We start from the raw sequence: 23,899 nt of genomic DNA, 5'->3' as shown, positions 1-23,899 counted from the left end.
TTGGCTGGATGCCAGGTGTCCACTAAGCCACTCTATCACTCCACTCCTCAGCAGGACAGGAAGAGGAGAAAAATAAGATGGAAAAAACCGACCCCAAATTCGTGGGTCAAGATAAAGGCAGTTTAACACAGCAAAAGGCTGCACGTGGAAGAAAAGCAAAAGCAAAAGATTATTCTCTACTGCCCATCAGCAGGCAATGTCCAGCCACTTCCCAGGAAGCAGGGCTTCAGTATGCATAGCGGTTGCTCTAGAAGACAAACGTAAAAAAACAAATGCCCCCAGTTTCTCCCCCTATCTCTCAGCCTCTTATTGCTGAGCAGACGTCATATGGTATGGAATATCCCTTTGCTCAGTTTGGGTCAGCTGTCCTGGATTTGTCCCCTCCCAAGATCTTGCCCACCCCCAGCCTACTGGTGAGGAGGGGAGAAGTGTTGGAGACAGCCTTGATGGTGTGCCAGCACTGCTCAGTAATAGCTGAAGCACTGGTGTGTTACCAACACCTTGCTCGCTACCAATACACAGCACAGCACTATGAGGGCTGCTATGGGGAAAATTAACTCCATCTCAGCCAGATCCAATACAACATTATTTTCTTAGTGTCCTAAGCAATTAATTGGAGGTGTAGGATTACTCTTGATTTCAATTTTTATTTTCAAAATTGTTGTTACTCTTCTGAAAAAAATCTTGAAACTTCCATTCTCCTCACAGTGCAATATCACATGACTAATAATTTAAACACAGGGGGAAAAAGGAAATTCAGGCAGAAACTATAGAACCAAAAGACTACAACTGACTTGTTTCTTATTAGATTGTCTTCAAAGTAGGGTTGATTATGCCTAATCCAGGATTTGTAACCTGAAAAGTGACCATGAAAGTGGCCCTGAAATCTCCTTCTGAATCTGCACCAGGAACAAGGGTAACAGAAACTGGATGGCAAAAAAACCCTTCAATCTACAGAAATTACTTTGCACAAGCTTTCAAAGAGGAGAGAGCTCAGATACTTATTTACCCCTTTTCCAAATATATGCAGAGAGGAAAATAACGACCATACAATCTTACCAAAGACAACTCAAGTTCAGCTGGTTTAAGCCCAGAGCTTTTGTCGTGGTTTAACCTGGCAGGCAGCTAAAACAACCACACAGCCATTCGCTCACTCCCACCAGCACGAGTGGGATGGGGAGAGAATCGAAAAGAAAAAAAAAAGGCAAAACTTGTGGGTTGAGATAAAGACAGTTTAATAGGACAGAAAAAGAAGACAACAACAACAACAACAACAATAATAATAATGATAAAAGGATATGCAACACAAGTTATGCACAGCACAATTGCTCACCAACTGAAGCCAATATTCAGCTAGTTTTTGAGCCAAAATGCCTCCCGGCCCACCCCCAGTTATATACGGAGCATGACGTTATATGTTATGGAACATCCCTTTGGCCAGTTTGGGTCACTTGTCCTGGCTGTGTCCCCTCCCAGTTTCTTGGGCACTCCCCACCTTCTCGTTGGCATGCTAGTAGGAGAAGCTGAAAAGTCCTTGACTACTTGGCAACAACTAAAAACATCAGTCTGTTATCAACATTATTCTCATCCTAAATCCGAAAAACAACACTATATCAGCTGCTAGGAAGATAAATTAACTCTATCCCTGCTGAAACCAGGACAGGATCCCAGCTGCTTGGCATCCCTACTCTCTAATTCCAGGCTACTGGCCCAGATATCCCAGCACTGGAGCAGCCAGGTGACAAGTTGATCGCCTAATCGACAACTGAAATCTTTTTGCATATCTCGCATCTCACTCAGGGATAGAGATCGGGTGGTTATCTCTGGTTCTGTCTCTTCCTCCTGTTCTTGTGATAGCCCTGTTGCGTCATCCTTTACTAAACGAGTTGACTTTTGTGTCCATTTCTTCATCTGTATAGGGACGACTGATACCGGTATGGGTTGGTTCTGTGGTTCAGCTGCATTTCTTATCACCAGGTTTTGAGTAGCCACAGTGCATGTCACCGGGGTTTGGCTAGCTGTAGTGCCTGTTGTGGGGTTTGGAGTAGCCACAGTGCCTGTTGGGTTTTTTCACTTTCTTCTCTCTGAGGGTAGTGCGTAATATCAAGCAGTGTTTAGTAGATAGTGGCCAAGGCCCAGCACAGTGCGGCAAGTTGTGCCTCCTTGGAATAGCCACAGTATATCTTTTTTCAAATATATCCTATCACTTCATTAGGGTCCTGTAGTTGTTCGGGAATGAAATTCCAAACCATTGGAGGTGAGAAGTTCTCTAGATATCTGCCCATATTCTCCCACATGCCATACCACCCATGACTATCTAGCCTTGGGGCAGATCTCTGGGTGGTATTCTTAAATAGTTGTTTAACCCTAAACAAGACCTGAAATATATTCAGGAGACATAGCAATTGGAACATGCTGGTTTGAACATCCCAAGGATATTCAAAATTCTCAAGCCTGTTGTAACTAGTGTGAAGGAGAAAGGGAAGATAAAGGTGAAAGTATTCCCTCTTGTCTCCCCCATAGATTGGTTCTCCACGGAGGAAAGGTAGAGAGTGTATTCCCGGGAGATAGTGCCTGAGATATGGAAATGACAGCAGTGCTGAATACACAGACCAAATCATTCTCATGGCCATTAATGTTTTCTTATCATAAGCGAGTAGTACACAGTGCAGCAAAAGGAACATTCTCATCCAGCTCCCAGAGGTGATAAACAGCACTGTAGGGAATACATAATGCAACTAAAGAACTACTTAACACAACCACGCAAACAAATAATACAACATTGTGACCAGTGACTATTAAACTAATATAATGAATGCTTACAACAAATTTGTTTTAACACTCTCTGATCAGATTTGTTGTTATGTCAACCCTTCGAGCCCCACATTGGGTGCCAAAAAGGACTGTCATGTTTTAACCCGGCAGGCAGCTAAAACAACCACACAGCCATTCACTCACTCCCCCTGCCACAAGTGGGATGGGGGAAAGAATCAAAATGAAAAAAAAAAAGGTAAAAAAGGTTGAGATAAAGACAGTTTAATAGGCCAGAAAAGGAAGACAATAATAGTAGTAGTAGTAGTAGTAATAATAATAATAATAGATTATACAACACAAGTGATGCACAGCACAGTTTCTCACCAACCGAAGCTGATACTTAGCTAGTTCTCGAGCTGAACTGCCTCCCGGCCAACCCCCTAGTTATATATGGAACATGATGTCATACGGTATGGAATATCCCTTTGGCCAGTTATGGTCAGCTGTCCTGGCTGTGTCCCCTCCCAGTTTCTTGGGTGCCCCCTGCCTTCTCATTGGCAGGCCACTATGAGAAGTTGAAAAGTCCTTGACTTAGTGTAGATGCTGCAACTACCTAGCAACAACTAAAACCATCAGTGTGCTATCAACATTATTCTCATACTAAATCCAAAACACAGCACTATAGCAGCTACTAGAAAGAAAATTAACTCTATCATCTCAGCCAAAAACAGGACAGCTTTATAGAGCTAAAAAATTGTTTCTAAATATAGTTTGGTAGAAACAGCTTTTTTTATCATATACACATAGCTTAATAGTTTATGAAGCAGATTATGATGTGATTGCTTGAAACAGTAGGGAAGAGGATTGGATGACTCGCAGGTCCTCCCAGTCCCATTCCTAAACTAAAATTTTTCTCTTTTATTGCAGCCCAGAAGATGATGAAATTCATCCTGAAATCTGTAGATTATACATCCAGTTGCAGTGTTGCTTAGAAATGTACACAACGGAAATGCTTAAGTCTATATGCCTGCTAGGATCGCTGCAGTTTCTTCGGAAAGGTATTGAATTGCACAAATATACAAATGCTGATTTTAAAAAAAGAACAATCTTTTGGGGCATGTGTGGATATTCATGAAATACAAGACACCAAACTGTAAAATGAACTACACCACGGAAACTTTTCAGCTACTGAAAAAAAGTTGTATTTCTATTTCATTATTATCATAATATGAGTGTCATATTAGGCATGTATCACTAATATCTTGATTGTTTAGAAGGCTGAAAATTTTTTTAAAAGTGTGGTCCCAAACCAAAAGTTTTAGCTGTCATTAGTCAGATCAGTGAGCAAGCTATCTTAATCATTTTATTTTAGTAACTACTACAAAATGAAAGGTTTTGAAAAAATTCAGTTCATGCATATCATGGTGTTTTGTTTCAGGTCAGGTTTCAACACTAACATATGTTTGCTTTGTTATGAGCTATATAGGAGTTACAGCCAGGATGCCCTGTGTCCCTGTTATTCTTCATAGGAGAATCTGTCTAGCCAGACTGTAATTCCAGTCATGCTCAGTAGTCAGAGGATGTCAGTAGGACAGTAATTAAAATAGAAGGTATCAAGGAGCTTGACCTATAACACAGGCTGTCTAATGATTTAAAATCCCTTTAAAAGTCCCTATCTTCTGTTTGATACATCATTGTTAAATAATTGTTACTCAAAGTAAGTTTTCTTTTTTTTGTTCCCTTTGCCACACAAGAGTTTGTTTGGTTCCATTATTTTGAATTTATGCTTCCAAAAATTACTTGCATATCCAGAATGATCCATTTTAGGGGCTGTCTAATCAAGTCACTGTGCTTGCCATTTACTTTACACCAATTCAAGTGCTCCAAAGTCTCAGAGTATACTACAGACACAGCATTTGCTCCTCCTACTCTGACAAAGAGTGTGAGAACACACAGATAACTTACAGTAGTAAAGAAGTTCACCTCATATTTCATGCTAATGAGCAAGTCTCTCAAATATTTTGGATGACTGTAAAGTGTCATTTCCCAGGTGGGCTCCTAGGAATTGTGTAAGGTGATCTCTGATTTAGATGACTTGGGTCCTATGTTTCCAGTGCTGTGATGTCAGTATTTCAGCTGCTTTAGTCACACTGCCTTTTGGGCTGAATCATAGAAATCCTGGTTCTCAACTGTCTTTCACACACAGTATGTATGTTTTGCCTTTTGTTGGCCCACATGTAATAAGCTACTGATGAACAAAAGGAGTAACTTGTATAACTTGAAGAGTTCTTTAAAGTAAGCAGAAAAATTCTGGTCACACTGATATCTGCATTGGTGTGAAAATTTTCAGTCTAGGAAAGAAACAGCTAAGTCAGCAGAAACTGATTACTTTAAGCATAATGACCATATTGAGGTATTTGTTGGGTAAGTGTTTGGTGGAGCAACATGGCAGGGTATTAGTACTAAACTAATCTCTTAGTATCCCTGTTATTTATCCAGCAATTCCAGCTTATAGCAAAAGATGGATAAATATTAAGAGCATCTTATAGTTAAAAAGCTGCCCACCTTTATAAAACTAGATACTAGATTCAGAACTGAAATCTACCCCACAGAGTATGTTTACACACAAAGGAGATGTCCTTTCTTTAGTGAAAATGCATCTCTAATAATTTCATGTTTGATTAGCCATCTACTGAAAGGAAGATGTAGAAATGCAGATAATTTACTGAACAAGTTGCTCAGTAACCTCATTAATCTGTGATGGCACGCACTGATTGGGACTCTATCAGTGCTAATTGTAACTACTCTTTTCCCAGATAATCTCTCATCAGAATATACTAGGTAAAGACAAGACAAAGTCCTGTAATGAACTGTAATGAAGGTCTTGTAATTAACCTTATGTATTTTCTGTCATGCTGAAAGATCCCGTAATGTATTTTTCACATCTATCTATAGGATACAGCTACAGCCAGTGATACTTTTTGTTATGAAAATAAGAATTAGAGGTTTATAACTGCTCAATTGAGCTTCTCAGTGATTTTCTCAAGTTGAAAAGAAATATATAAAATATGAAGAGACAGAATTAACAGAGCCATCGTATACCAAGATACCAGTAGCTGCTAAAATGAATCATCATTTTTTAAGACAGATTGTACTACATTTCCTACCATTGGCTACATTTGTCAAACCACTGTCTGTAATTGTGGAAAGAAAGTAGCTTGAGGTGACCTGAGTAACCCCAATGTGTCTGTCTCTCCTTTTTGCCTCTGGATGGAGTTAATCTACATGATTAACTTAAGCTAAACATCAAACTATTAGATGTCTAAAGTTGGATAAGATAAATTACACCAACTTAGTTCCTATCTGGCAATACTTCTGATATATATTGGTTCCTCATCTCACCATAGAAAGTCATGGTAGCTATTCTGACATTACTAAATAGAGTAATTTTTGTCCTCTATCCATACAGAGATAACCACAGTAACTTGGCTCTAAGTTTCTGTGACATTCTTTGAGAAAAATTAATAATAGGCAAAAATTATATAATCACAGGGATTTGAATAAATTGAATTTTGGAACTTAGCCAATAGAACATTGTTCTTATATATTAAATACTTGGATATTTACAACACCTAGAAGCATTGTAAAGGCATCATGCAAAAAGGGAAATTCCAGTTACATGTTAAGTATTTTTTCACAGTGAAGGTAGTCAAATACTGAAACAGGCACCCAAAGAGGCTGTGAAATCTCCATCCTTGGAGATATTCATAACTTTAACGGACAAAGCCCTGAGCAATCTGATGCAAGTTGGCCCTGCTTTCAGTAGGGGGTTAGACCACACAACCCTGCAACCTAATTTATTCTATGATTCTATATCTGCTCTATATCTGCCAGAACATACTATTTTCCAAGGAGCAGAATGAACCCGTACATTTCTTTAATTTCTCTACTTACAGAGAATGGTACTGCAGTGTAGGCAAAGTGCATAAATTACCTCTAGGAATGAAAGAGCCAGTAATTTCACCATTATAAAATATATTGTGCTGTTGCTAGTATATATCTTTTTTACTTTTTCACTTGTTTAGTTTTTCACCGAGTGATATTTCAAAAAAAGTTTTCCTTGTCTACAAAGAGTACTACCTTAGAAACAGTGAATATTTCCAATATGTAGTAACTTTGCTTAATTCATAAATGCACGTCTGATGTTATTCCCTGTATGTAATTTCTTGCTGTTCTGAAGTTCATTTTTGAAGGTAATATTTTTCATTTGGATGTAATATTTTCTATTTTCTAGTCCTCTTGCCTGTTGGATAAGTGGTTTGATGGGTTTTTTAAATCTCCCATGAGATTTCACCAATTTATGTTCTTACTTTGGAGCCAGCAGAGATTCAAGTAGAATAACATGCAGGCTTTCTCACTAACCTGCAGCTAATAAATAATAATGTGGGTACTGGTATCTTGACTAGACATTATCAAACAAACTATAGAACTGATAAAGTTAAGACAGTGAGCTGATGCTGATGCTCTTTTCCCAAGAGGACCTCAGCCAATGCTCCCTACTGGGAAACATGCTCTTTTATGAAACACCACATTACAGTTTGAAGGGCTGAGATCTGGGTATTTTCAGTCTTTCACAGCACTGATCTTCTCATCTCTTATCTTTCTGTTCTACTGAAAAAACATTCCTACATGTACTGTATAGTATATATCAAGCTTCCTATACAGAAATTTCTTGCATGTTTACAGTACTTCAGATCAACTTACTACTGTCATACAACTTCTGCTAGAAAAGTCAGACAGTCTGTTATTTCTTTGAGATGTAACAGTCACAGTGGGGCCAAAAGCCATAAATAATTCTAGCTGTGTTATGCAGTAAGTAAACCAAGGTAAGTGCTCTCTAATAAATGTGTTTCTAAGATACATAGACCAAAAAAATCCAGTGTTGAAAATACATTATGATTGCAAAGTTCAATATTCAGAAAGTTTGCAAAGGACAGAATGAAACGTGCCCAAGTAGCCTTAATTCAACTTTTTTGTATGTATTAAGTCTTTGGTTACCTGATCATATACTTTATTACTCCTCCTTTCCAAAATCCCAAGAGTTCTGGCTAACTAATACACATGTTAATATTTATTTGGGCATTCATCTTTCTTTTAACCTAATTGTTCAGTGTCATATGTTGTATTTATTGCACACAATTCTGTTCTAAAGGCAGAATCCTTCTGTTCCTCAGACCTTTCTCAGTAACTTATACACTGATGGCAGTGTCTTCAGAACTGCCTTGAGTAGTGAGGTAGTAGCAATTTTTCCCATTGTAAAGAAGGAACAAAGAGAGATTAAGCTAAAGAGTGCTAATTTAGAATCTGAGATCACAGTGTACTTTATGCAGTGCTGTATGTGTTTATAGAATAATTTCTCAGTAGCTTCAGTTGCAGCTGAGTGCAAAGACTCTTTGGGTTGTGCAACCAGAGAATTAGAAATACTTTGTCAATAACTGTTTTGAGGAGCTGAGTTTAAGCAACTTGGATAGGATCACATGAAAACTCTGGGTAGGTATAGAGTCCAGTTTTCAGGGCAGCACTGTGAGAAACTCTCCTGTGTCATCCTGCAGTCTCTAACATAATGGCTTTAAGGATCTTGCTTTTCCTTTTGTCATAGCAAATACATACTGGGGGGATGGCAGATATGGCAGATGGCAGCTCATGTTCCATCTCTTCCAGGAAATCTTCTGAAACTTCTCACTGCATTTATTTACCCCTAGCACTTTTCACCTAGTTTTCTTCTGCATCATTCCCACACTCAGGCAGAACTTCTCTGGATAGAATCATCTTTCTTAGACTTTGTCAAGCAACAGATGAGTTCACTTACCTGGGACCTGGAGCTTTTCTTCTAATACTGGCTTTGCTTTTATTTGTTCCCCTCCATCATTTGAATTATATAGCTTTGTGCCTTAGGGGGCAGTGTCAAACACAGGTCTTAAACCCAGTAATACTTTTAAAAATTTGAATTAGAGTTTCATGGAAAGGAAGATAAGTCACAAATATTTTGGGATCAAAGTTTTTCATTGATACCTTATAAAGAATTTCATTGCATCTGAATCATAGAATCATATAATACAAGGCTGGAAGGGATCTCAAGGATCATTTGGTCCAACCTTTCTTGGGAAAAGGTCCGTCTAGAAAAAAGCACCATTTAGACAAGATGGCCCAGCACCCTGTCCAACTGAATCTTAAAAGTGTCCAATGTTGGGGAATCCACCACTTCCTTGGGGAGACTATTCCAATGGTTGATTGTTCTCATTGTGGAAAACTGTGAAAAATGTGCAAACATAACAAAGAGATTTGCTGATTCATATATCCACAATAATAATATATTCCTTTCATTGTAAGGAACTGTAAAATATTACTATCATTGGATCATTATAGTATGTCACTGTGGAAGTGCAAGTTACCAAAGTTTAATGCCCATACATGTTTACATAGAAGCCACTAATTTCTTAGGATCATCTACAAATATATTTGTTTAGTTATATAATTACATATATTAGAAAATGTTTTTTAAAACCCTAAATTGCAGATCGCAATCATTCTATTAGCTAGCTATGCAGCATTTGAGCAAGGCACTCATTTTTCTAATTAAGGGAGTAAGCCCATATAACAAATCAAAGAAAAGAGGGGACAGAAATTCTGAAGGTTAAAATGAACTGGAGGTGTTTTCGGAGTTCAAAACATGCTGTAAAAATAGTTAAAGTTACCTTGTGAAATAAGTACAAGGACTGAAGCTGGTAGCCATTTATGCTGAATTTGAACAAAATAAGTCACTTCTCATGTACAGTTACAAGAATATATTATTCTTATGCTCCAGAATCAGGTGAATTGACTATATTGTTTGTAATTGTTGAAAAAGAAGTGTACAACCAAGGAGAGGTAATTCCTGCTTTCAGTTATTTACACATAGCTCGAGACATTTTAACAGAACTTGAATATCTATGGGAAAATATGAGTACAGGATATATTAGATTACCAGAATCTTACAATTTTATTAAAATCATAGAATCAGAATTATTTTGGTTGGAAAAGATCTTTAAGATCATCAAGTCCAACCGTTAACCTAGCACTGCCAAGTCCACCACTAAACCATGTCCCTGAGAACCACATATATGCATGTTTTAAATACCTCCAGGGATGGTAACTCAACCACTTACCTGGGAAGCCTGTTCCAATGACTGACAATCCTTTCAGTGAATATTTTTTCCCTAATATCCAATTTAATGGATTGTATGAAATTGTCTCAAAGTCTTATTTTTCCTGTGTCTTTTTCTAAATGATGTCTTTAAACATGAATAATTTCTCAGAATAAGATGTAAAATACTTTAATGCTTGTAGCCTACATATTGTTTATTCTTACAAAAAGTCTATTTGGAAGCCTTGAAGAAAAGAGACGTTGAAGACGTGTGCCCGCCTGCAAGGCTATGACCTTATTGGCATTACAGAGACGTGGTGGGATAGCTCCTATGACTGGAGTGTTGGGATGGAAGGGTACAGGCTCTTTAGGAAGGACAGGCAGGGCAGACAAGGAGGGGGCATCGCCCTCTATGTCAATGACCAGCTGGAGTGCATAGAACTCCACCTGGGGATGGATGAGGAGCTGACCCAGAGCCTATGGGTCAGGATTAAAGGGAGGGCTGGGGCAGGGGACATCATAGTGGGGGTCTGCTACAGGCCACCTGACCAGGGAGACTGAGCGGATGAGGCCCTCTATAGGCAGATAGGAGCAGCCTCACGTTCACAAGCCCTGGTCCTTATGGGGGACTTCAACCACCCTGACATCTGCTGGAGGGACAATGCAGCTGAGTGCAAGCAATCCAGGAAGTTGCTGCAATGTGTCGATGACAACTTTCTCCTTCAGGTGATAGAGGAGCCCACGAGGAGAGGAGAGGTGCCATGCTGGACCTTATTCTCACCAATAAGGAGGGGCTGGTAGGGGATGTCAAGCTCAAGGGCAGCCTTGGCTGCAGTGACCATGAAATGGTGGAATTCAAGATCCTCAGGGCAGCGAGGAGAGCGCACAGCAAGCTCACTGCCCTGGACTTGAGGAGAGCAGACTTTGGCCTCTTCAGGGACCTGCTTGGTAGAATACCATGGGACAAAGCCCTGGAAGGAAGAGGGGCCAAAGACAGCTGGCTAATATTCAAGGGTCACCTCCTCCAAGCTCAGGAGCGATGCATCCCAACCAAGAGGAAGTCAGGCAAAAACACCAGGAGGCCCCCATGGATGAACAAGGAGCTCCTGGGCAAAGTCAAACAAAAAAAAGGAAGCCTACAGAGGCTGGAAGCAAGGGCAGGTAGCCTGGGAGGAATACAGAGAAACTGTCTGAGCAGCCAGGGATCAGGTTAGGAAAGATAAAGCCCTGACAGAAATTAGTCAGACAGCTGACCCAAGCTGGCCAAAGTGATATTCCTTAATATATGATGACATGCTCAGCATATAACTGGGGGGAGCTAGCTGGGTGGGGGATGGCTGCTCGGGGACTGGCTGGGCATTGGTAGGCAGGTGGTGAGTAGTGGCATTGTGCATCACATGTTTTGTATATTCTATTATTATTGTTATCCCTTCCTTTTCTGTCCTATTAAACTGTCTTTATCTCAACCCATGAGTTTTACTTTTTTCCCTCGATTGTCTCCCCAGTCCAAACCAGTGGGATAAGGGAGAGAACTGAAAAGGAAAAAAAGGTAGTCCAGACTGGCCCAAGAGCTACTGCATGAACTATTTCCTGTTTAATTTGCTCAAAGGCTTGTTGTTGCTCATGGCCCCATTTGAAATCATTCTTCTTCCTGGTTACGTGGTAGAGAGGGCTTACTATCAGACTGTAATTTGGAATGTGCATTTGCCAGAAACCCACAACGCCTAAGAAAGCCTGTGTCTCCTTTTTGTTGGTTGGTGGGGACATGGCTGCTATTTTGTTGATAACATCCATTGGGATCTGACAACGCCCATCATGCCATCTTATTCCTAAAAACTGGATGTTCTGTGCAGGCCCCTTCGTTTTATGGCAAAGCCAGCCTGCAGCAGGATTTGGATTATTTTTTTCCCTTTCTCAGAAACTTCTTCTGCTGAGCTATCCATACAATGATGTCATCAATGTATTGCAGGTGCTCTGGGGCTTCACCCTTTTCCAGTGCACTCTGGATCAGTCCATGGCAAATGGTGGGGCTGTGTTTCCACCCCTGGGGCAGTCGATTCCAGGTGTACTGGACACCTCTCCAAGTGAAGGCCTTCACTCCGCTGCCAAAGGGATCAAGAAAAATGCATTAGCGATATCAATTGTGGCATACCGCTTGGCTGCCTTTGACTCTAGTTCATATTGAAGTTCCAGCATGTCTGGCATGGCAGCACTCATGGGCAGTGTGACTTCATTCAGGCCACAATAGTCTACTGTCATTTTCCACTCTCCATTAGACTTTTGCACTGGCCATATGGGACTGTTAAAGGGCGAGCGAGTTCTGCTGATCACTCCCTGACTCTCCAGTTGACGAATCAGCTTATGGATGGGAATCAGGGAGTCTCTGTTGGTGAGGAACTGCCGCCCCACTGGTGCACCGTTGTGGTAGCGATTGGCACCTGTTGTTCTTCAACCCTCAGCCACCCTACAACAGAAGGGTCCTCTGAGAGACTGGGCAGACTAGACAACGGTTCAATTTCCTCCGCTTCCAAGGCAGCTATTCCAAAAGCCCACCGGAAGCCTTTTGGGTCTTTGAAATACCCTCTCTGGAGGTAGTCTATGCCCAGGATGCACGGAGCCTCTGGGCCAGTCACAATGGGGTGCTTTTGCCACTCATTCATTCCCAGTTAGACTCACTTCAGCCTCCAGCAGAGTCAACTGTTGGGATCCCCCTGTCTCTCCAGAAATACAGATGGGTTCTGCCCCTTCATGGCTCGATGGCATTAAATTACACTGTGCACCGATGTCCACTAGGGCCTTGTACTCCTGTGGGTCTGACGTGCCAGGCCATCGGATCCACACAGTCCAATAAACCCTGTTGTCCTTCTCCTCCACCTGGCTGGAGGCAGGACCCCTCTAATCCTGCTCATCATAGTCACTACTCACCTCTTGCAAAAAGGACTTAGAAGTCCCTTCAAGAGGATGATGTGTGATCGGGCCTTTCACTTGGTCTGGGGGGCTGCCCGCTGGAAACTGGAGCAGCATTTTTCCTGGAAGAATCCCTTTTTATGACTGTCTTGCCTTGCAACTCATGTACTCGTGCCCATAGGGCTGAGGTAGGTTTTCAATCCCACTTCCTCATGTCCTCTATGTGGTCGCGCCAGTAAAACCACAGGGTACCTCGTGGTGTGTAGACTCTATATCCTCTCTATGGAGCAGAGGAACGCTTACTCCTAATAGCCGAGATACTGGTCTGTACAGGTGGGGAGTAGGACACACCCACTTTGAGTTGGTGGAACTCCCGGGACAGTTTCTCCACAGCCGAGACGACGGAGGAAGAGACACTCTCTTGATATGGCCAGAGTCGGCCAGCCACCTGGTCCACTGTGGGTGCCTCATCACTTTTCCAGTCGATTACTACCAGTGAGATGGCATACAATGATGGGGCACTCCATACAACTTCTGCCACATGGGTCGTGTGCACTGGACTTCGTCAGGGTCTGTGGGTAACTGCACGTTGTCCGGGTCATAATAAACCATCTCCCGCACAGCTAATTTCCTCAGGTACTGGATACCTCGTTCCATGGTGGTCCACTTGCCTGGGTGACATAAAACATCTTCGCTGAAGGGATACCTATCCCTCATGCTAGACCAGAGTCACCGCCAGAGGCTGAGGGCTTGTGTCTTTTTCCTCAATCGCCTTGTCAATGCCCCCTTCCCTAGACAAGGATCCCAGCTGCTTGGCCTCCCTGCCCTCCAATTCCAGGCTGCTGGCCCCATTATCCCAGCATCAGAGCAGCCAGGTAATGATGTCCTCCCCTGGAAGGCGGCTGAAATCTTTTCTCATATCTCACAGCTCACTCGGACAGGGATCGAGTGATCACTTCTGGTTCTGGCTCTTCTTGTTGTTCTCGTGATGGTCCTGGTTCATCATCATCCCTCACTAAGCGAACTGATTTCCTTGTGTATTTCTTCTTGTGTGTAGGGGCGATTGATACTGGTATGGGTTGGTTTTTTGGTTCCCCTGCAGTCCCTGTCACAGGGGTTTGAGTAGCCACAGTGTCTGTTGTGGGGGTTTGGGTAGCTGCAGTGCCTGTTGCGGAGGTTGGGGTATCTGCAGTGCCTGTGGGTCTGCTCTCCCTCTCTTCCCCCTGATGGTGCTGTCTACTATCAAGCAGTGTTTGATAGATTGTGGCCAGGGCCCAGCACAGCGCAGTAAGTTGTGTCTCCTTAGAATCCCCACAGCATTTTTCTTTCAAATATTCTACCACTTTATCAGGGTCTTGCAGTTGTTCGGGAGTGAAGCTCCAAACCATTGGGGGTGAGAAGGTCTCTAGATACCCGCCCATACTCTCCCACATGCCATGCCAGCCCTGACCATTCAGCCTTGGGGAAGATCCCTGGGTGGTATTCTTAAAACAACTTTTGCTAACCCTGAACAGGACTTGGAAAACATTCAGGAGACCTAGCAATAGGAATATACTTGCCTGAACATCCCAAGGGTATTCAAAATTCTCAAAAGCTGTTGTAACCAACCAAAAGGGAAAAGGGGAGGTGAAAGAGTGGGAGAAGGTATCCCCCCACCCGTCTTCCCCATAGATTGGGTGCAATTATTAATCAATTCTGAGAGATGTTGACCAAGGTACGGGCATAACAGAAATGCTACATACAAGTACCAGCTCAGACTCATGTCTGTCGATGTTATCATAAGTCGATATCACACAATACAACAAAATGAGAATCCGAACCCCTCTCCCAGAGGTGATAAACAGCACCACAGGGAATGCATACAGTAAGTAAGGATTTACATAACACAATCATGTGAACAAACAAAACACCATTATGACCAGCAACTGTTTACCTAATATAATAAATGCTTATAACAACTTTGTTTTAACACACTTGGGTCAGACTTGTCATTATCACAACCCCTCGAGCCCCATGTTGGGTGCCAAAAAGGACTGACATGGTTTAGCCCCAGCCGGCAGCTGAGCACCGCACGGCTGCTTGCTCACCCCCCTCTGCCTCCCCCGGCAGAATGGGGAGGAGAATGGGAAAGACAAAGGCAAAACCTCGTGGGTTGGGTTAAGGACAGTTTACTGGGACAGCAAGGGAGAGGGAAATAACAACAATAGTACTGATAATGGAATATTCACAATGGGTGATAACAGAAATCAATTTACCGATCCAGCTACTCACCGACCAAACACTCAGCCCACACTCAGACCGTCTGGGAGTCACTCCAAACCCACCCTTCCCCGACTAGCCTCATTTTATGGTGAGCATGATGTCACATGGTATGGAATAGCCCCCTGGCCAGCTTGGCTCACCTGTCCTGGCTCCTTGTGAAAATTAACTCTCTCCTAGCCAGAACTAGGACAGGTTTGTCACCTCTGTGCATTGGATTAAGGTTATTTCTCTGCTGTTTGGTGTACTACTGGCTTATGCTATAAAATAATGATAGTCAGATCAGTTTTGTATTTAAATTCATTGGTGGCTGAATCTGTATTCAGAGGCAGCCGAGCGACCACAACGGTGCACCGGTGGCGATACCACACCAACCGAAACTCCCTGACTCCCGCCATAAGCTGATTCGTCAACTAGAGAGCCAGGGAGTCATCAGCAGAACCCGCTCACCCTTTAACAGTCCCATAAGGCCAATGCAAAAGTCCAATGGAGAGTGGAGACTGACAGTAGACTGTTATGGCCTGAACGAAGTCACACCATCCATGAGTGCTGCCGTGCCAGATGTGCTAGAAGTTCAGTACGAATTGGAGTCAAGTGGTATGCCACAACTGATATCACAAATGCATTTTTCTCCATCCATTTGGCAGCAGAGTGCAGGCCACAGTTTGCTTTCACTTGGAGGGGCATCCAGTAAACCTGGAATAGAGCACCTGCAATACATTGATGACATCATCATATGTGGCAACAAAGTAGAAGTTTCTGAGAAAGGGAAGAACATAGTCCAAAACCTTCTGAAAGCTGGTTTCACCATAAAGCAAAGTAAGGTCAAGGGGCCTGCACAGGAGATCCAGTTTTTAGGAATAAAATGGCAAGATGGACGCCATCAGATCCCAATGGATGTGATCCACTGCTGTGGTTTAACCACAGTCGCCAACTAAGCACCACGCAACTGCTCACTCTCTCCTCCCCCGGTGCAATGGGGGAGAGAATCGGAAGTGTAAAAGTGAGGAAACTCATGGATTGAAATAAAGACAGATTAATAAGTAAAGCAAAAGCCGCGAGCGTAAGCAAAGCAAGACAAGGAATTCATTCAGCACTTCCGATCAGCAGGCAGGTGTTCAGCCATCTGCAGAAAAGCAGGGCTCCATCACGCATTATGGTTACTTGGGATGACAAAAAAACATCACTCTGAACGGCTCCCCCACTTCCTTTTTCTTCCCTCAGTGTTATATGTGGACTATAACGTCACATGGTATGGAATATCCCTGAGCAGTGCTCAACAATAACAAAAACATCTGAGGGCATCAACACTGTTTTCAGCAAAAATCCAAAACATATCCCCATACTAATTACTATGAAGAAAATTAACTCTATCCCAGCCAAAACCAGCACATCAGCAAAATCGCAGCCATGTCTCCACCAACTAGTAAAAAGGAAACACAAGCTTTCTTGGGTGTGGTGGGTTTCTGGAGGATGCATAATCCAAATTACTGTCTGATTGTAAGCCCTCTTCATCAAGTGACCTGGAAGAAGAACAATTTCAAATGAGGCCCTGAGAATGACAACAAGCCTTTGAACAAATTAAACAAGAAATTGTCCATGCAGTAGCCCTTGGGCCAGTAAGGGTAGGACTAGATGTAAAAAATGTGCTCTACACTGCAACCGTGGAGAATGACCCTACCTGGAGTCTCTGGCAGAAAGCACCAGGGGAGACTCGAGGTCAACCCCTGGGGTTTTGGAGTCGGGGTGTGGTGGGTTGACCCTGGCTGAGGGCCAGGTGCCCACCAGAGCCGCTCTATCACTCCCCTCCTTCTCTAGACAGGGGAGAAAAAGTACAACGAAAAAAACTTATGGGTCAAGATAAGGACAGGGAGAGATCATTCTCTATCATCACGAGCAAAACAGACCGAACTTAGAGAGGGAATTCATCTTATTTATTACTAAGCAAAACAGAGTAGAGGAATGAGAAATAAAACCAAATCTTAAAACACCTCCCCCCACCCCTCCCATCTTCCCGGGCTCAACTTCACTCCCGGCTTCAACCTCCGCCCCCCTCAGTGGCACAGGGGGACGGGGAGTGGGGGTTACGGTCAGTTCATCACGCGGTGTTTCTGCCGCTTCTTCATCCTCAGGGGGAGGAATTCTCTTATCGTTCCCCTGCTCCAGTGTGGGGTCCCTCTCATGGGAGACAGTCCTTAACGACCTTCTCCAACATGAGTCTCCTCCACGGGCTGCAGTCCTTCATGAACTGCTCCAGCGTGGGTCGCTTCCATGGGGTGCAGACCTTCAGGAGCAAACTGCTCCAGCATGGGTCCCCCACAGGGTCACAAGTCCTGCCAGCAAACCTGCCCTGGCGTGGGCTCCTCTCTCCACGGGTCCACAGGTCCTGCCAGGGGCTTGCTCCAGTGTGGGCTTCCCACGGGGTCACAGCCTCCTTCAGGTGCCTCCACCTGCTCCGGCGTGGGGTCCTCCACAGGCTACAGGTGGAATCTCTACACCCCCTCATCCTCCCTCCATGGACTGCAGGGGGACAGCCTGCTTCACCATGGTCTTCACCATGGGCTGCAGGGGAATCTCTGCTCCGGCGCCTGGAGCACCTCCTCCCCCTCCTTCTGCACTGACCTTGGTGTCTGCAGAGTTTCTTACATCTTTTCACTCCTCTCTCTGGCTGCAAAAGCTCCCTCTAACTGTTTTCCTCTTTCTTAAATATGTTATCACAGAGGCGCTGATTGGCTTGGCCTTGGCCAGCAGCGGGTCCATCTTGGAGCCTGCTGGCATTGGCTCTATCAGACACAGGGGTAGCTTCTAGCAGCTTCTCACAGAAGCCACCCCTGTAGCCGCCCCGCTACCAAAACCTTACCACGCAAAACCAACACACGGGGATACAGAGGATCCGAGGCCTGCTATACTCTGACTGAAAAAGAGATATTGGCAGCATATGAAGGGGATCAAGCTGCTTCAGAGGTGATTGGTACTGAAGCACAGCACCTGTTCCCTGATGGGTCCTGTCATACTGCATGAAAAATCAAAGGTAGAAGGCTGCTGTATGGAGTCCTACATGATGAGTTGCAGAATCTACTGAAGGACAAGGTGAATCGAGTCACTTTGCAGAGGTGAAAGCCATCCAGCAAGCTTTAGACATTGATGAATGAGAAAAGTGGCTGATGCTCTACCTCTGTACTGACTCCATGGATGGTGACAAATGCCCTGTGGGGGTGGTTTCAGCAATGGAGACAGAGCAACTGGCAGCTCAGAGGCAATCTCATCTGGGCTGCCCCATTGTGGCAAGATATTGCCGCCCGGCTAGAGAAGATGGTTGTAAAAGTACGTCACGTAGATGCCCACGTACCCAAGAGTCGGGCCACTGAGGAACATCAGAACAACCAGCAGGTGGATCAGGCTGCTCAGATTGAAGTGGCTCAGGTGGATTTGGACTGGCAGCATAAGGGTGAATTATTTATAGCTCAGTGGGCCCATGACGCCTCAGGACATCAAGGAAGGGATGCAACCTATAGGTGGGGTCGTGATCGAGGGGTGGACTTGAGCATGGACGCCATCTCACAGGTCATCCATCAATGTGAAACATGAACTGTAATCAAGCAAGCCAAGCGGGTAAAGCCTCTCTGGTATGGAGGACAATGGCTGAAATATAAATATGGGGAGGCCTGGAAGATTAATTACATCACACTCCCAACAAACCCGCCAAGGCAAGCGCTACATTCTTACAATGGTGGAAGCAACCACTGTGTGGCTGGAAACATATGCCATGACCCATGCCACCACCTGGAAGACTATCCTGGGCCTTGAAAAAAAGTCTTGTGGCAACATGGCATCTCAGAAAGAATTGAGTCAGACAACGGGACTCATTTTCGGAACAACCTCATAGACACCTGGGCCAAAGAGCATGGCATTGAGTGGGTGTATCACATCCCCTACCATGCACCAGCCTCTGGGAAAATCGAAAGGTACAATGGACTGTTAAAGACTACCCTGAGAGCAATGGGTGGTGGGACCTTCTAACATTGGGACACACATTTAGCAAAGGCCACCTAGTTAGTTAACACTAGGGGATCTACCAATCAAGCTGGCCCTGCCCAATCAAAAATTGCATGCCCAGTGGAAGGGGATAAAGTCCCTGTAGTGCGCATGAAAAATATGTTGGGAAAAACAGTTTGGGTTATCCCTGCTTCAGGCAAAGGCAAGCCCATCTGCGGACTGCTTTTTCTCAAGGACCAGGGTGCACTTGGTGGGTGATGCGGAAGGTTGGGGAAGTACGGTGTGTACCTCAAGGGGATTTGATTTTGGGTGAGAACAGACAATAAATTAAATTTTATGATGTTAATTTCAATATAATACTGTATATCATCATTTCTATGGTGGCTATATGCTATATGAATGGTATTACAGTAAGAATCACCCAGATGAACAAAGAATGAACTTTGACAAAACCGAGCAAAGCACAGCGATGATAGAACTAGACAAGCGCTGCGATAATGGAACCACAACTGACTTCAGCATGTAGGAATCCAACAGCACACACTGTCTCTCCTGCCCTGAAGGACTGTTATGACAGATGGAGCCCAAATTCATGAACTCAGCGGACATTTTATAGGGAAGGCCCATAGACTAAGGGAATGATATCTGTGTATGTATATCAAAAGACAGGAAAAGCAGGGGTGATTAATTAGTATGTATTTGAAAGTGTGGGACCTAGGCATGATGTAGATGGCATAGCACAAGGGATGGATACTGTCCAGATTTAATCTGGGATAGAGTTAATTTTCTTCCCAATAGCTGGTATAGTGCTGTGTTTTGAATTTAGTATGAAAATAATGTTGATAACACACTGATGTTTTAGTTGTTGCTAAGTAGTGCTTACACTAAGTCAAGGACTTTTCAGCTTCTCATGCCCTGCTGGTGGGAAGGCTGGAGGTGCAGAAGAAGCTGTGAGCAGGCAGAGCCAGGACAGCTGTCCCAAACTGGTCAAAGGGATATTCTGTGCGATATGACATCATGCTCAGTATATAAACTATGGCAGGAGATCGCTGCTTGGGGATTGGCTGGGCATTTGTCAGCAGGTGGTGAGCAATTGCATTGTGCATCACCTGTTTTCTATATATCTTTTTGTGGGTTTTTTTTTTTCTCTTTGTGGTGGGTTTACCCTGACTGGAAGCCAGGTGCCCACCAGAGCCACTCTGTCACTCCCTCTCCCTAACTAGACAGGGGAGAAAAAGTATAACAAAAGGCTCGTGGGTTGAGATAAGGACAGGGAGAGATCACTCACCAATTACCATCATGGGCAAAACGGACTCAGAGAGAAAATTCATCTAATTTATTACCAAGCAAAACAGAGTAGAGGAATGAGAAATAAAATCAAATCTTAAAACACCTCACCCCACCCCTCCCTTCTTCCCGGGCTCAACTTCACTCCTAATTTCTACCTACTCCCCCTGACTGGCACAGGGGGAAGGGGAATGGGGGTTGCGGTCAGTTCATCACGCGGTGTTTCTGCCGCTCCTTCCTCCTCAGGGGGAGGACTCCTCACACTCTTCCCCTGTTCCAGTGTGGGGTCCCTCTCACAGGAGACAGTCCTTCACGAACTTCTCCAACGTGAGCCCTTCCCACGGGCTGCAGTTCTTCACGAACTGCTCCAACATGGGTCTCTTCCATGGGGTGCAGACCTTCAGGAGCAGACTGCTCCAGCGTGGGTCCCCCACAGGGTCACAAGTCCTGCCAGCAAACCTGCTCTGACGTAGGCTCCTCTCTCCATGGGTCCACAGGTCCTGCCAGGAGCTTGCTCCAGCGAGGGCTTCCCACAGGGTCACGGCCTCCTTCAGGTGCCTCCACCTGCTCCAGCATGGGGTCCTCCACAGGCTACAGGTGGAATCTCTACACCCCCTCATCCTTCTTCCATGGGCTGCAGGGGGACAGCCTGCTTCACCATGGTCTTCACCATGGGCTGCAGGGTGATCTCTGCTCCGGCGCCTGGAGCACCTCCTCCCCCTCCTTCTGCACTGACCTTGGTGTCTGCAAAGTGTCTCACATCTTCTCACTCCTCTCTCTGGCTGCAAAAGCTCCCACTAGGTTGTTTTCCCTTCTTAAATATATCACAGATGTGCTACTACTGTTGCTGATTGACTTGGCCTTGGCCAGCATAGGGTCCATCTTGGAGCCAGCTGGAATTGGCTCTATCAGACACAGGGGAAGCTTCTAGCAGCTTCTCACAGAAGCCACCCCTGTAGTCCCCCCACTACCAAAACCTAGCCATGCAAACCCAATACACTCTTCCTTTGCTTTTCTATTAATCTGTCTTTATCTCAACCCACCATTTTTACTTTTTTTTTCCGCAATTCACTCCCCTATCCCACTACTGGCTGGGGAGTGAGCGAACAGCTGTGTGGTGTTTAGCTGCCTGCTGGATTAAACCACAGCAACATAGCTGAGGGCAGAAGACTACCTGCACTAATCAGAATGGTAGGTACCTGAATACTTAGGTAAAAAAGGGAAGAATTGAGTCTTATGGGAAAAATCATGTCTACATACTATGGACAGAAAACATTAGGTTTTTTGTGATATAATACCAGACTGAACTCATTCCTGCATTGTTGATACATCAGAATGATACCAAGTCAAGTTAACTGTGTATCATATACCATACAAGAAGTTCATAGTATAACTGTTGTTTTTCCAGTATGTGTTTTTTGAAAACAACATATATTTCCTTAAAATAGTACCTAAAAGCCTGTGATAGCGTATATTACAGATTACAAAAAGAAATCCTCAATTCAATGAAGGGATTTTTGGTTTTGGCTTTGTTTAAATTACATGCTATTTACAGTTTTGAAGGAGAAAGGAAGGATTTTTTAACTGATGTGCTACAATCTCAGCATTATATTTAAAGACTGGTAGATATGTGTAAGTAAGAGGGATAAGATATGAGAGAGCACAGGTGTGGAGGAACAAGCACTTAAAAAATCCAGAGAATCACTCGTTCTCATGTGGACACTGTGAAGAGGCCAAAATGAGTAGAAGAAAAACAGTCATGGAAGGAGTGAAATACAATTTCCACCACAGACTTCTTGTTCCCATTACATTTTCCTTTATAATAATATTTCCAGGGAGACAATATCTGAGTTCTGCAGATCCCAAGTGTAAGTCAGGAATTAAGTTCATCAGACTGTTTGCCGTATTTGCATATTTTTTCCTTTTTACTTTCTACATGATTCTTTCCTATTCCCCTTTTTATGTTCTCCTCTTCATTTACTTTGGTTGTGATCTAGAGCTTGTGCATTTATCCCTAATTACCAGGTTAGAAGTCTGATACAAATGTTGCCTTCCTTTTGAGAGGATTCTCTCAGCTTTTTAAAATTCTGTTATTCCCCTCAAAGATCTTTCCAATTCATCTGCAGTGAAATCTAACTAGCTCTGAAGGACCTATAATAGATTTTTTTTTTCCATTATCTAAGTTTCTCTGGGAAGCAGGTGATGATTAAGAGTATGTGCATAGGGTAGCATGAGAGAAGCAAACACAGCGATCACCACAGAAGCATTAAGGAGCACAACAGTTAAGGAACATAAAGCACAGTGGTCATAGATGATGTATATAGCCTTACTGAACTGATCATTTTCTATCCTCTTATTTATGTCACTCAAGTGGGAACTTCAGCATTATTTAATTCAATTAATTTAATTTCATACCAAAGGCATTTTCCACTTCTTAAAATAGAAAGATATGCTGAATTAGAGGCTAGAAGACAAAGAATACATCAAGTTTTATATTAAAATTTCACAGTAAAAAGAGCCTCTGTCTAGTCGACTGGCAAGAACAGCAACCGAATGTGGACAGCTCTGAAAACATTGATCAAACTCCAACTGAAATTAATACAAGTCTTTCCACTGACTAAATTGAAAGTAAACTTTAGGGTTCATATCTCTATTTTAAGAAGGTGTAATACAAAAGATATCCTTACCCCCACTAGAAGGATGAGAAGATTAAAGAGCTTTTGTTTCTCTATAGTCTGTGCCATGTAGTAGAAATGTTAAACCTGAGTCATATACATTATTCAAGCGAAGTCTTTATTATTAGCTGACTCTAACTGTTTTCAAGTGATTGAGCAGATGCTCTGAAATTCAAGGAAGGCTTCATCAATTGTTCACAATACAACAGAACTACTGGTAAAGAGCTCTTTTCAGTTTAAAAATCTGTGCCATTCATTCTCCTAAATCTGCAAGAGCTTGCCTTTGTGCTAACAAAAAGAATGTTACAGTCTCAGTGCTTCTCTTCTCAAATTGGGAAAAAGAACCTTTGCTGTTATTTAATCTAGTATTATTATTGTTTCCATTGAATCACTCTTCACATCCCTGAAGGATGCATCTATAGACAGGGTTGTTCTTGATAGCATGTCACCAAAGGTCAGGTTGGAACTCCAACATAACACTTCAAAATAATAGGAGAATTAGCCAATACCCAGTTCCAGCAATAACACCTTGTGATATCAGTGGCAAATTAGGTTGTTTCCTTAGGGCAACCCTCTTTTACAAAGAAGTGGTGAGATATTGGTAACAGTATATTGTGTTATGGGCTTCTTGTAATGGGAAAAGTAATGAATAATGAAGCTTACACAAATTAACAATTACAATTGTACAATATGAACTACCTTAAAATAACAGCATAAGCTGCAGTTAACAACTAGAAAGAATTTGGAAGTTATACCTACAGTATACACAGTAAAAAATATTATCTGGGAAATAGGCTTAGACTGCTGTTACACAAGCAATTGAGTCAGCATAAAAGCT

The 23,899-nt window shown here is 43.2% G+C and overlaps 1 protein-coding gene and 1 long non-coding RNA gene across 2 annotated transcripts in view; one reads left to right on the top strand and one right to left on the bottom strand.

Annotated features, from left to right (window-relative positions):
* The window catches only part of LOC142599252 (uncharacterized), a 404,930-nt gene that overhangs the window by 200,490 nt on the left and 180,541 nt on the right, over positions 1-23,899 (bottom strand). The window lies entirely within an intron of this gene.
* Positions 1-23,899, top strand: part of LOC142599198 (regulator of G-protein signaling 7-binding protein-like) — a 64,043-nt gene that overhangs the window by 31,204 nt on the left and 8,940 nt on the right. Inside the window, exon 3 of the mRNA XM_075739104.1 lies at positions 3,682-3,812. Coding sequence (XP_075595219.1) covers positions 3,682-3,812 — 131 coding nt within the window. The remainder of the gene's footprint in view (positions 1-3,681; positions 3,813-23,899) is intronic.

This window comes from Balearica regulorum, chromosome W (assembly GCF_011004875.1).
Source record: "Balearica regulorum gibbericeps isolate bBalReg1 chromosome W, bBalReg1.pri, whole genome shotgun sequence".
Taxonomy (NCBI): Eukaryota; Metazoa; Chordata; class Aves; order Gruiformes; family Gruidae; genus Balearica; species Balearica regulorum.
Note: the sequence above shows the minus strand (reverse complement) of the source record. Positions and strands in the feature narration are given on the sequence as shown.